Source organism: Argiope bruennichi, chromosome X1 (genome assembly GCF_947563725.1).
Source record: "Argiope bruennichi chromosome X1, qqArgBrue1.1, whole genome shotgun sequence".
NCBI classification, from domain to species: domain Eukaryota; kingdom Metazoa; phylum Arthropoda; class Arachnida; order Araneae; family Araneidae; genus Argiope; species Argiope bruennichi.
In genome coordinates this window covers 43,338,949-43,353,858 of record NC_079162.1, presented here as the reverse complement: position 1 = coordinate 43,353,858, position 14,910 = coordinate 43,338,949, and the positions used below count along the sequence as shown (strand labels likewise).

Here is a 14,910-nt window from a genome sequence, read left to right as displayed (position 1 = left end):
AGTACAGAGTCGTGTTTACTAAATAATTCGATTCAACTTAAAAAAATTCCAATATCAGGAGTTCCTATAATTTTCACGGTTTCCATAAAGTGAAAGATTATTACATGATAAAAAATAAAATCACATCACATAAACATACAGTTCTTCAAAGAATTTCAGTTTCCATGTTTTCATTGCAAGATTGTGCAGTTTGGAACTTTCTTCTCCAGTTGGAGCTTGAATTGTAACTTCTGAAGTCGAAGCCATTGCCAGAATTATTTCATTGACAAGAAAACAGATCCACTTGTGACCTCTTGAAATTTAATTTTTATTCTTTTTCCTTTTCTGCTAATTTTTTTGACACCCAGAGGGATGTTTCCTTGGCATGGGTATGATTAAATCTAACAATTTTAAGCATTTTATGGTATAGAATATCAAAATACTCTATGCAATCTAACCTAGAAGATAAGGTAAACGACCGTAAATTTACTTACTTTATAATATTACTTTACTTTACTTTATTACTTACTTTATAATTACACACTTGTACCAGACTGTAATATATCTGTAAATTTCGTACATTTCCAAACCCGTCAATTGTTCCAGTTAAATTTCTTCTCTTCTTTCTATATCACTATTATTATTCCGAACATTATTTTAGTTCCTCATCATGTTGGGGCCCCCTCGATTGAGGGAGCCCCGGTGCATTGTCCCCCACCAAGATGGCCGGTCCTGACTATGCCTGTGATTAAATGTAAGGCTTGAAGCTTGAAAGAAAAATGAATTTATAGTCCATTTTTTATTTAAAAAGTCTAGCGTTTGTTATAAAAACGGTTCTTTAAAATGGAGAATTTAAATAGAAATTTGTAAATCAAGTTTTAAAGAAATGAGGAAAAAAAATGAAGCTTACCAATCCATCGTACTGATTTTAACACAAGTCCTTATGTACTGTAAAAGTGTCCATAATTCTTCTGACTAATTTATTGTAAAAAAAAAAAAAAATTGAAAAATTTCACCTTCTAAAGATTGAAACTAATCGTCTGTAAGATTTTCTTCGAACTGTAACTTCGTTTTGCATCAAATGCTATTACTCTACTCTTATGAAGATGTTTTTAATAATCTCTTCATTACATTTTATATGTCTTGTTCAATAAAATATTCGGGAATTCTGGAGCTCAGCACATTCCTTTTTTTGTGTGTGTGTTTCGACAGATTAGAAGTCATGAAAATTTGCAAATAATTAAAAACGAAAAGAAAAAGAAGAAAGTCTCGTTATATAGAAATTATCTTTTGTAATATGAGAGTAAATAGCATATAATCGTTGTTCAGAGTCAAGGTTTAGTAGAAAATTTCATTAAATGGATCTGAAACTCATAGAACGGAAAATACTGAATTAATTTTTTTAACTAATTGATGTACTCCACATAGCTCGGGATTAAAATAACCCTTTCATGTATTATATTTTTAATGCAAAAATTGCTTATGTATAAAATATTACAATACATAAAATCATTTTACTGTTTAAAACGTTTTTTTAATTAAAATTGGAAATTAAATTGAACCAAGCGATTTTCTGCATAAGTTATAAATATTTGTTACACTAGTAATGCAAATTTTGTTCACTAACGTTGATGCATAAGAAAGGTTTTCATTTTAGTGATATACTTAAACTTACTTTTGTGCATGGCTAAATCACTACTTTAAGATCAATAAATGCAGTGTCAAAAATGTATTAAAATAAAAGAGAATTTTAAAAAAATAGTGGCAGAATAGTTTAAAGTGAAAAGAAAAAGGCAAAATTTTGGTTAACTTCTAATTAATCGAATATTTAATTAATTTTTGTACTTTGAAAAGTTTACAATATTCTTTATCGTATCTTATTATATAAGTGAGAAAAATTTGATTGAATTCGACTCAGTTGCTTAGGAGGAGATGTTAAACTTACATATATACATACAGACATATATATATATATATATATAAATACATATACAGTCTTAGCCACAATGACTTTAACTTATATTAAGATCAGCACATTTTTACCAGATTTCCGATAAAAGTCATCGCATATGTTTGTCAAATAAAAGAAATTCGCAACTTCCGCAATAATATCTGGATTTAACATGCAGACAGCTAATTATGAATTCGGTGAAAAGGTTAGAGGTCACGGTCCGGTGCCAAAGCTACTTCCAGACAAAATAAGAAAATGTTCAGATGATATTATTATATTTCAATGCATGAAAGCGTGCAGTTGTCTGTAATATTTGGTTGTTAATTCAAAAGCAGAAAGATAATTCTTGTTCAAAATTTAAGAAGCTCAATTGGAAAAATAAAAAATGCAACGCTTTGTTGATGAATTTAATACACCAAAATTCAGGTACTTTCAGAATGCGTGTTTTAAAATTATTTCATAGAATAGTACATTTTGACCTTTTAATAGCAGTGCTTTTGTGTTATACGGGTATCAAATTACCGCCCTCAAACTGATTAGCTGAAATTAAATTATTGAAGGACATTATATATCGATATAAAAATTGCACATAATTCACTAACACTTCAAGTATTGTATGGAATCTTAATTGAATCAATAAGACAGCATATTTCTGAAATAAAAGGCACCATTTAATCTGATAATAAAAACACACTTTTCGATAATGACTCCGATTGTGTTATTTTGTTAGAATAGTCATTATTGAAAAGAAATTAGAAACAATCAACTATTTTTACATAAATGTACCTATATTAAATTTGTAAACTTTTTATTCTCTATTCATATTAATATTTTCAGTTTATTCTGATTTCACATAAATATTTTTAACTCTTGTTGACGGAAAATAAATAAATAAATAATTGCTCCTTTTTCGCCCATGAATTGCATATTAATTTCAATTATTTCATATTTAAGTAAATCTCTAAATAATAACTTCCATAGAAATACGGACACTGAAGGAAAGATCTGATTGAGAAAGATATAAAATAGCAAAATATTTGAAATACCATTATCTTAATACAAATTTAAGATGATTTCATTAAATTATTCAAAAAGCATGCATGAGTGCACGAATTTTCCCTGCTTACAACTGTTAAGAGATTTTAGTATGTAAAATGAAGAATCACAAATTAAATATAATACAAAGCAGTTTTGAATAGTTTCTTAATCCATTAATGGTTAAGAATTAATCGTCCTTGGTTAATTATGGCTTCTTTTAAATCAGGTGTTCATCATTGCTTATTTTCGCTATAAGGCATCGGCAACTGAATAAATCGTAAATAGGGATATCGAAAAGATGGATGCAATAAATAAAATGAATGATTAATGTAGCATTCCTATGGAGTTTTTTTTTTTTTTTTGTTGTTGTTGTTGTTGTTGAGCTGGATTGACATTTTATTGTCAAAATCATTCTATTCCAATAATCAATCAATTAGTCAATAATTTGCAAAAAAGTTCTAATGGAATCCATCGTTTTCCCATTCTTGATCATTTTCACGATGCTAGAGATTCACAAATATATGATATAGTAAAAACATTTCAGCCGGGTGAGTGATTTCATTTCTTATGCATCAAAGAATTCTCAGTGGAAAGCTATATAATCAAATAATACAAGTTTGCTCCACATTTTAGTATTTGTTAACATACAATAATAGACTTAATAATAAAGGTATATAAAAAAATTCAGGAGAGGGTTTTTTTTTTAATTTAGTGATTGATTCTGTGTATTCATGATAAACGGATTACAGATATGAATCCTTTTTTTTTAATTGCTAGTGTGTCATATAAATAATATTAATGAGACTTAACATTCTGTAATGCTCATAAAAATAAAATGAATATTAAAATTTTTTTGTGAAAATTCATTTAAATTTGTTAGTCTTATTTTCATTCAACAGAGTATGGAACATGACTATCATAAACAAATTATCGCATGATATATAAGGTAGCATTTTAAAGTAAAATATCTAATACATTTATGTTCCGTTTTTGAAAAGTCAAGATTACACACTGTCGCTTTATGAGATTCCACAAAGTTATTTCTAAAAATATTCATAGAACTGGTGTCGGTGTTTCCTTGAAGTCATTCTTGAGATTTCCAATGTTTCTTCCTCGGCCGTCTCACACACGAAAGTACCAGCAATACTCTCCTTATCCTTACCAATGCATAAAACTTTCAAATGAACATTTGCTCGCATTTTCACTTGGATTGTGCGACAAAAGTTGCACAAAACTTTCTAAATTTTTTTTAAAAATTTTCACGTAACTTTTTGAGACGTTATGCTGAAAGATATCTTTGAAAGTTTTCTTGCTGGAATGACCAATAGTTTTAAACTCGTCTTCCAAATAATTTTAATTTGCTGCAAAATATTAGAACCAGAAAAAAAAATTAGTTAAAAAAATTATGCGACCAGCAAATCAATATAAGCATATTAGCATCTAATTAGATTTTGGATGGTAGAGGAGCGTTAAAGATTAAATGTTTTAATATATTAAGTTTTAAAAACAATTTCATAACTATTCTTTCTACAAATTCTGACATTCATTTATCTAGGTGTACGCAAGTTTTGTGTAAAAAAAGTAAAAAAATCAATCTTTGTAAGATTAAAACACCCAAATATTTAAAACGATGAGAAAGGTAGAACAACAGCAAAAAAATTGGTGGAAAAAGCAGTATTAGCACAATCGTCATCGAAAAGCGTTATCACTTCGAAGCAATTACATTTTAAAGGAGAGGGGAATGAAAGCGACTGGTTTATTGAATTTATAACGACAATTTCCCTTACGTAAGATTTTCACCTCTTTAATCTCAATGAAATTCATTATTGGTTCAATTTCCACAGATCTTATCTTGGCAACTATTGGACAAAGGAGGAGAAAATGGACTTCTAGTTTATGTTTTTTTTTTTTTTTTTTTTTTTTTTTTTTTCTCCCCCTCGATGTCTTAGGTTCACATCAAATCGTAGAAAACAAGAATGAAATGTATTCAAATGAAGGGAAAAAAATGTGTTTTATCTGTATCACTTAGGAAAAGAGTTTCCAAATGAGTTCATTTAGACAGTTTGTGATTTCAAGAATATTAACTTATATGTAAAATTATGCGGTAACTGATTATTCGAGATACTTCATTAAATGGGTTTTTAATAGCATACTTTTTCAAACTGTTTTAAAATAGAAAAAAAGTTGCTGTACCACTCCATCGCTATTAAAAAATCACTGTGTGTCACGTTTTTTCGTCGGCATCACGTTTTTGTAAAAGATTGAATCGATATTTATTTTTAAAAAGGAAAGTTAAACTGAATCACGTGCGAAGTGTATCCATGTGTAAGAAAAAAAAACTTATTTTTTCGTGCAATTTCCAAATTTTGTTTTACAAAAACTAAAACATACATGAAAAGGAAATTTTTACGGCGAAATTGGGGAAGAATGTGTATTAATTAACAAACAGCATTTATTTGATGATGAGCTTTTTTTAAATCGATCATTGAATGTAACATTTGTAAATATATCCAATTAAAACAATGAAGCAAAGACAGTTATTTGTATGCAGTTATATATTAATACAATGCATTAAAATAAATCTATAATAAAAGAAAATACGAAAATATATGGAATAACTGAGGCAAGATATATATGATGCCCGATGCATAATTAAAGAAATTATGTTTTAAAATTACAGATTCGCTTGTAATCTTTGTCTTTTAACCTATACCGAAAGGGCTACTCGTATTTGAAGTAATTAATCGTATATAAATTATATAGTCGTATATAAATTATATATATTTTAATGAAGCAGTCCAAGGGGATTATTCTCGTCTCGACATTTTCGTATATTCTACAACTGAACATTTTTTTAATTCAATTTTGTTGTATAGTGATGAGAATCTAATATGTATTTGCACATTATCTTTGGTGACTGACTATGTCCAAATTAGAATTCAAATCTAAATTCTGGTGATAAAATCATTATGCGAAATTTCATCAGTCCAGCTCATAGTGGTTTTGAGTTATCTTATTGGCATGTATATAGATAAACAGACAGACAGACTCCGTCGGTGGATTTCATCCCAAATTTGATATGGATCTGCAGTTTTGGTATAACAACCACATTCCACATTCCCTCCTCTTTGTTTTGACCCGTTCTGTTTTTGAGTTATCTTACTAACAGATAGATATAATTCCTAACAATTTTTCGGATACAAGGTCTAACAGTATCTAATAATAGAATTTGCTGATGATTGCACTTTCCCTTTCAGTGTTTCATATACATTGGAGCAGCGATTTGATGAAGGCATAATATGATCTTTTTGCCTCTCTGTTGTCAAAAGTAGTTTTTAAAATGTAAATGGGACCTAAAGTATATTATTTTTTTCTTCGCCTTATCAAATATTATTTTGAAAAGTAACATACCAGCACTAATTCCTGGGAAACCACAAAACTGACTCCTGACTATACCCCACCCCTTAATTTTCCTGCTACTACGCCACTGTTCGAATAAAACGAAATTTGCATTCAAAAGGGAAAATTTTACATTTGAGTTCTACATTCTGTTAAGATTATATTAGTTACTAGAACCAGATTTTATACCCTTCGAATAAATTTATCTCGTGAAATATGAGTTGCATTTTTTTCTTACAAAATCTGTAATAAAGCATTGCATATCTTTTTACATTCAGCTATGACAAACACAACAAATTAAATCTTCATTTTAAATACAGCATTTGATGTCATTTAATACATTGTATAACTTATTCCTTTACTCCATTAGAAATTTAAACGATATGAATATATTGGAGCTTAAGTACTGAATTTGACATTAATCCTTATATATATATATATATATATATATATATATATATATATATATATATATATATAATGATATTTTAATATCTAATTTAATCTAAATTAATTTCCTAAATTTTTTTGCTTAATTCGGCCTATGTCGGGGTCATTCTAAAGTGTTTTCTCTTGTTTCCTGATACCATTCCACGTATGAAGTTGTGTAAAAATTACTGCGCAATCAGTTCTACGTATCTGAAAATGATCGCTCCGTTGCCCTTGTCAAAGGTCAACACGTATATTCAATCACCATGTGGCTGCAAATCCCATGTTATATAAGACTAGTGATCATTTGTTTCGTCCCTTTTATTATTTTTGCTTTTGTTTCGCACTGTTGTGGACGTACCTTGTCCGCGCCTGCTTGTAAATAAATTGCTTTCCCGGGATGGATATTAAAATGAATTTAAAAATGCAAACTGTCCCTTCAGTGTCTTCGAACCTGCATTCTGCTTCAACCAAAATAAGTTTATAAATAAATATATATATATAAGTTATTATTAATACCCTGCCTTTTCTTTTTGGAACTAATCATTTCTGAATTATTAATATAATATTTTGAGACCAGATTGCGCATACAACAATAAACAATGTAAAAATTTAAATGAGATTAGTTCAGCTGAATACGGCTTTAGCTCTCCTTATCTGTTATGTAATTGGTCAAGTTTTAACTATTGCAAATGCTGTCTAGAATGCGAAAATTGTCCTTGAGATAAGGGAGAAGTATCAGTATTTTGTAAGACTACTGGATATCTCCAAAAAGTCCTTGAAAAAGAGCTCCCCTGTTTAATCTATTGTTTTGAAAATCTTGGAAAAATTCGCTTTCTTATCTGCAATTCTCCGAAGAAGATTGCTTCAAATTAATTTCGAAATTAACTGGGAAAAACACTCCGATTTTCCACTCTAAGAGTCTCTTCTCTTTCAGACTTTTTAAGAAGGGTATTAATGAAAACTTTTTATGAGTTCTTTTTGAAAAGATCACAAGGAGGACAATTTTAGTTCTATTATAGCATCTTTTCTTTTATTAACACAAATGTGAGTTTACACGAACAGTGTTACACTGGATGTGTTTGCTGTCAGTTTATGCAAAATTTGGACAGCATCGATAAATTTTAAAATCAGATTCTTTTTAGAAAAGTGCTTTTTCAAGTGTGGGTAGTGGTACCAAATGCGGTCGATGAAACTCGAAAATTTCTTATTGTGCCTTTTTATTTAATCTCTGAAATAGTTTTCAGCAAAAATAATTGCGGTAAGGGAATTTCACTCAAAAGTTTTTATTAAAATTTTCCAAATAAGTATTTTTTATCTTATTTCTTTTTTTTAGTTACCTTTGATTAAGCCTTGTATTTTATCTATTTTCGAACTTCAAGACTGTAGCAAATTTTTTGAATCAAGAGTGATAAAAGTTTAAGAAACCGTCCTCGGGAAATACATTTGAATTCATTTCAGAATACAATACTGCTACATAAAGCAAATGTTAAAAATATATTATTACTTTTAAACTGAACTGAACTTTAACAATTTTAAATTACTTGATTTAATTTTTTATCCAATTCCTATGAAATTAATAAATATGTATACACATTTTTTTCTTTTGCATCTTTGTTGATTCAGTGAGGGGCACCGCGTAGTTGAAGATGAGAAGCTTCCGGTATGGTGGATGGTTCTCGCTACCCTTGTGGGTACACGAAAAGGTGGGGGGGGGGGGTCTGGCTCCTCCCATCAATAACGGGACGTATTTCTTTAGGGAAGGGCTGTACCGTGGCAATTGATGGCCCTTAAAACTCAACCACAGTCTCCACCAATGTTGCTGTTACAACGGTCCGATCATTCAAGTTTTTCCGTGTGCCTTCCGGCGGGTCGGAGTAAGCAGTTTGTGGTTTGCATCTGTGTTAGGAGCTTGTTCCTTACCCGGAAACAAGATTAGCACGAAAAATTCAATAATCACTTTTTTCCCAATAATGAAGTTTGGAGATACATCCACATTAAATTTCACTCTTTATTAAAATGGTATAAATTAGAAGTGATAATAGTTTTGTCATTAAATAATATATGAACACAAAATTAGTATAGGAACACAGAATTATTTGTGAACTACACCTGCGCTACTCAGAGCAGTAAATAAAATTAAGTCGTTTAGTACATTTCTATTTTTAGACTAGGATGGTAAATATCTAGATTTTTGTATTTCTTTGAATAAGTAAATTACTTCTCGAATAGTTTATCTTCGTTTAAAATTATTTATAAGAAACACGAAATAAAGAAAATCCCTTATAATAAAGAAATCTCATAATTTTTTTAAATATATATATATATATATATATATATATATATATATATATATATATATATATATATATATATATATATATATATATACGCAGAATTCTGAAGTGCCTAATATATTTTGCATAAATACTGAATGACAACTGCAGAATTTAGACATTCATTTTCTTAACGTGTATTACAAATGGAATGTATTCATGCTCACGTTATGAACATCTAATGAGTGACTCTAATTTAACTTTCGAATCCACTGCGCAACATGTCAGAGAACAAATTGAAGTCAACATGTTATTAATGTTTGAAAACGGATTCTAAAACCCTCCGCGCTTTTGCGCATGCGTTAGGATGGGTTTAATTCGTCAAAATAGGGGTGAGAGGAAAGATGAAAGGAGGGGATGTTTACATTTAACAATAAAAGGGTTATTCGCGGGTTTATGAGACGTAAACATAACAGATAATTAGTAATACCGCCAGAAAAAGGTACTAATGCACAGTAAAATATTTCAAAGCAATTTTTATTTAATGTAAGGAACATAAACATTAAATTACGCAGAATGAATGAAAAATTTTCTGTTCTTAAGATTTGATAATTATTCTTTTACAAAATAATAATTATCTTTTTGTTAGGAAATTTCGGCATTAAGGTTCTGAATTCCAAATACTTCTGTCTCCAACTGAATTCCAAATACTTTTATTGAAAAATGATGCAATGCATTTTGAACCTGCTATTGTACGTCTTTAGTTTGAGTAAATCACTTCACTAGACATTAAACATATAACTATTTAATCGGTATCGTATCTGATATTTATTTAACCCGATAACCTTAGCTAATATGCAAATATGAGAATTAAGACATTATATAAATACGTGTCATTATATTTGTAATGTGGTTCGGTGCTGGTCTCAGGTCCTGTAATGACTGTCTATGTATTTATAAGTTTTTACATCATATCTGTAAATAGTTCATCATGTATTTAATTTTTATTTCCTTTTAATGAATTGTGTTTAAATTAAATCTTTCCTTTTGTCGGACCCAATCTTTGGAGACTTTATTTGTCATCATTTCCACTGCAGTACTCTAATATCAAACGGCTGAATCCCCAGCCGTTATATAAGATATCACTTTAACACTTTTTTATATTAAATTTTTTTTTATTTATTATTGAACTTTTTGACAGTAGTTTAAGATTAACAACAATGGATAACTGACGGTTTATTCTATTTAAAACATTTTAAAATGTATGATATTTTATACATTTTGATATTTAAAAAAGCATTATTATTAATAATTTGCTACTTAAGAATATTATTATTTTTAAATATATTACATGAAATAATTAGCAAAATTTTACCATTAAATATAATCTTTCTCACTTTCCGCTGAAAGGGAAGACCGCGGTGGCTTGGTGGTAAGGTCTCGGCTTCGGAACCGGAGGATTTCAGGTTCGTGACTCGATTCCACAGAAGAACCGCCGTGTAAGAGGGTCTGGTATACGTTTAATCCTTCCGGGCCAAACGTCCTCCCATTGGTGTGGAGAGGGGGGTACCAGCTCAGGTGTCGTCCTCGCATCTGACCGCAGTTCAACATTACGAGGTCCGTCCCAAAATAGCCCTAGTGTTACTTTAAAAACTGGGACGTTAATATAACTAAACTATCCACTGAAAGGGTGGCTTTTCCTATCAAACTCTCCATCACTTTCTTCTTCAATCCTTAAAGAAATCTGAAGGGTTTCGCACATTTCTTCAATAATAACGTCCTTTTCTAAATATTTCATTTGAAATTTTTCAACGTGCTTACAATGAGACTGCTACCCATCATTAGACGTTTTTTGTATGGCCTCTTCCGTTTCTCGGAGTAATTTATTTATTTCCATGTGGGCTGAGGGGTTGATATCTCTAATTTGTCTTTTTGTATCTGCCCAAATGTACTCGATTGCATTGATGTCGCAATGGTATGGTGGAAGGCGAAGTACTTGAAAACCGTAACAAAATATCAAATTTATGAGTCATAAATTTGGGAGCATTTAATTTTACAAGCTGAAATAACTATATTTTTAAGGAATAAGATGATTGAATTTTCTGCCAGCCAATCTAAAATTTTTCTTTTGTGGCTATTGGAATTTGGAGTTTCATCAACCTGTGCAGTATGATATGGCGCGTTATCAATTACAACCATAGTATTTTCTAGCGAATTGGAGATAAATTTTTCTTTCGCCAATTTTCGAAAATTTGCGATTTTATCTGTCCATGATTGTCCCCTTTCGTATTACTGCCTTTATAGATGAGATTTACTTTATGCAAAAATCCTATGTAGCCCCAGCACAATAATGCGACCATAATATGAATCGAATCGTAAATTTAATTAAAAAAGAAACTATTATCCTTCTTCCAATAACAGACTGAGTAATCAAAAATGCATCTTTGTACTGAATAACACACGAGTCATAATTGCTCACTTAATATTAATGAAAAGAAAAAATCGTTAATGGCTATAGGAAAATGCTTTATATGTTTTCAGAATCATATAAGAAAATTCTGCAATAACTATCAAAATTGTAAGCTCTGTGGTTCTTTTTCGCATAATTCCTTAATTTGCGAAAGACCGCAATCCGAAACCGAACCTAAGAATATTTCCCCTCCAGTCGAAGTAGGAACTTTTACCCCCAAAGAAAATAATACCGCTTCTACCATGATATCTTTCAGCACCGAGTCAAATAAAAGAAAAAATAGGGTCCCTGGATCGGTTTTATTACAAACATTTTCAGCTGTAATGAACAGTAGAAGGGGGAGGACGCACTTGCGTTGCATGGTGGATTGCGGGGCCAATAAATCCTTCATCTTGAGAGAGGTGGTCGAGGAATTGGGATTGAAAACAGTGAGCAAAGAAGTTTTAGCTGTTCACACTTTCGGAAGTGAAACCGCTGAGCGTCGGGTTTACGATATAGTGGGGATTACGTTAAGGAATGTGCAACACCCGACTCGGTGTGTTGAAATACAAGCGATTGTTTTTGACTCGATTACTTCGGCAAAAATTCGTACTCCATCGCAGTTTATTAGAAACATAGCGTTAGAAAAGGAAATTGAGTTAGCAAATGTTAGTACTTCTGAGAGGATTGATGTCTTGATTGGTTCGGATTATATTTCAGAGGTTTTAGGCGGACGGACTATAAGGATTAGTAAAAGATTGATTGTAGCTGATAATATTTTCGGATATTTATTACTGGGATAGGAGATGGGAATTGATTGTAAGGAGATATCTGCTAACCATTTGATCGTCGAGGGTGAGGAATCGAGCTTTGATAGAGTAAAAGATTTGTGATTATTAGAAACGACTGGGATAAATGCGGATAAAGAAGTGTCTCTATCAGATAAAGAAACTTTAAAATCATTTCAACAAAATGCGACGTATAAAGACAAAAGATACGAAACGTTTGTTATGGAAGGAGGATAATAAGGCATTAATCAGTAATTATGAAATTGCAAAACGTCGTTTATTCGGCTTAAATAAAACATTAGATAAAAACAAGGAATTATTTGTTAAATACGATGGCATTATCAAGGAACACTTAAGGGAAGGTATTATAGAACGAGTAGATTTGAATTTAGACCAAAATATAAACACAGGTTATTTTCTTCCACATCATGCTGTAGTGCGAGAACGGAAGAATAGTACAAAGGTTAGGATTGTCTTTGACGCATCATCAAAGGGAAAAGGCGCGTTATCGTTAAACGATTGTTTAGAGAGTGGACCGAACTTAAATACTGATTTACTTGAAATCTTGTTACGGTTTAGGTTACAGAAAATTGCATTTAGTGCAGATATTCAACGCGCTTTTTTAGAAGTAGGGATCGCCAAGGAAGATAGGCAATTTCTAAAATTCTTATGGATAAAAGGGGTTGGTCCTAATCTCGGTTTCAGCCCTCACAATATTGAAACATTCCAGTATAAAAGAGTCACCTTTGGAGTGAAATGCAGCCCATTCTTACTTGCAGCAGTTATTAAACTGCATTTAGAAAAATTCGAAAGTAAATATGAAGAAGCGTGTAAAATGTTGAACTATTTGTACGTAGATGACCTAGCAACAGGCACGGCAAGCGTTTCCGAAGCTATAAAATTGAGCAAAGAAATGATTTACATTCTAAGTCATGAATCTTCAAAGATGGGTCACGAACTCCCCAATTCTAAATGAAGCTTGGGAACAAGCTAACATTGACCGCCGTGAAACATCCGAAGAATTATGTGTGCCATTAAAAATTCTTGGGCTCATTTGGGACAATATCAACGATAAGTTTACCATAGACATTCATCAAATTTCTAAGATGAAGGACAGTAATCTTTCAAAGTGATTGATTCTGAGCATCTGTGGGATGCTGTTTGATCCATTGGGGATGATAACCCCTTTTACTGTCAGAATGAAGTTGCTACTACAGAACACATGGAAACGGAAGCTGACATGGGATGAGCCACTACCACCGGACATTCAAGAGACATTTCTGTCATGGCTGGATGAGGTAAAAACTATGCCTTAGATTTCTTTGCTTCGTCCTTACTTCCTAGATGCAGAGATTCCAATGACTGAAATTCACATTTTCTCTCATGCAAGCCCAAAGTCTTATGGTTTTGTGGCCTACTTCAGGAAAGTGACCAACGGGAACTCCAGTTTCATGGTGGCGAAATGCCGCCTAACTCCATTGAAAAAATTGAGTCTGCCCAGACTCGAACTCATGGGAGCCCTTGTTTCTGCCAGATTAGCAGAATACTTAAAACGAATATTTCCCTGGATTACATCTGACCACATCTTCTTCTGGTCGGATTCGCAAATTCATTAGATAAAAGGAGACCCTTTACAATGGAAGGAGCTTGTGAGAAATCGCGTACGGGAGATCCAGCAGAAAACCAATCGAGACCAATGGAATTACTGCAGAGGAAAGATGAACCCCGCAGACAAGTTAACCCGAGGACTGTCTATCCGAGTGTTAGCGTAAGATAATGTTTGATGGCATGGTCCAGACTGGTTGTCTAACCCAGATCTATGCCTTGACAACACAATGAACGGCGAATTCAAAGAAGTTGAAGTAGCAAACGAACTAAAGAAAGACTATGTTCCAGGGAACAACATAGTAATGACTGTAACCGAAACTAATTGTGATGATTTTCTCGATAAACTTCTCAAAATCACAAATGACTATGTAAAACTGATTCGTATTAATTCGTATATTTTTAGATTTTCAGCTAATTATGGGCCCTCAGTCAAGGACTGCAGGGCCCATTACGGCTGATGAAAGGATTCAGGCAGAAAACCAATTAATCCGAATGGTTCAATGTGGTAAGTTTAAGGAGAAAATCAGAGATTTCAAAAGAGGTAAGAATGTTTCAAAGAAAAGTAAACTGTCAACCTTAAATGTATTTTTGGACGAAAATGATATTCTAAGAGTGGGAGGCAGTTTAAAAAAATTCCAAATTAAATGTCTATTCAAAATATCCTATTGTGTTACCATCGAATCATATTTTAACTTACAATATTTTAGTGCATTATCATAAGAAATATTTACATTTGGGAGCACAAGCTTTGTTGTATCAAGTAGGTCAGAAATTTTGGTCAATCAATGGTAACCATAATTGTAAAAAGGTGATATTTAATTGCATTACTTGTGTGAAAAACTGACCTGTTTTAAGATCCCAATTAATGGGTGATTTACCAGCTGATCGTGTAACTTCTAATTATGTATTCAATATCACTGGTATTGACTTTGCTGGCCCATTCTTCTTAAAATTCAAAAATCAGAGAAAAGATATATTGAACAAAGTTTATGT

The 14,910-nt window shown here is 31.5% G+C and overlaps 1 protein-coding gene across 1 annotated transcript; it reads left to right on the top strand.

Annotated features, from left to right (window-relative positions):
- The first annotated feature begins 12,493 nt into the window (after window positions 1-12,493).
- Window positions 12,494-13,285, top strand: LOC129959201 (uncharacterized). The gene has a single exon (XM_056072024.1). It carries the CDS (start codon window positions 12,494-12,496, stop codon window positions 13,283-13,285), a length of 792 nt encoding a protein of 263 aa, XP_055927999.1.
- Window positions 13,286-14,910: the final 1,625 nt, after the last annotated feature.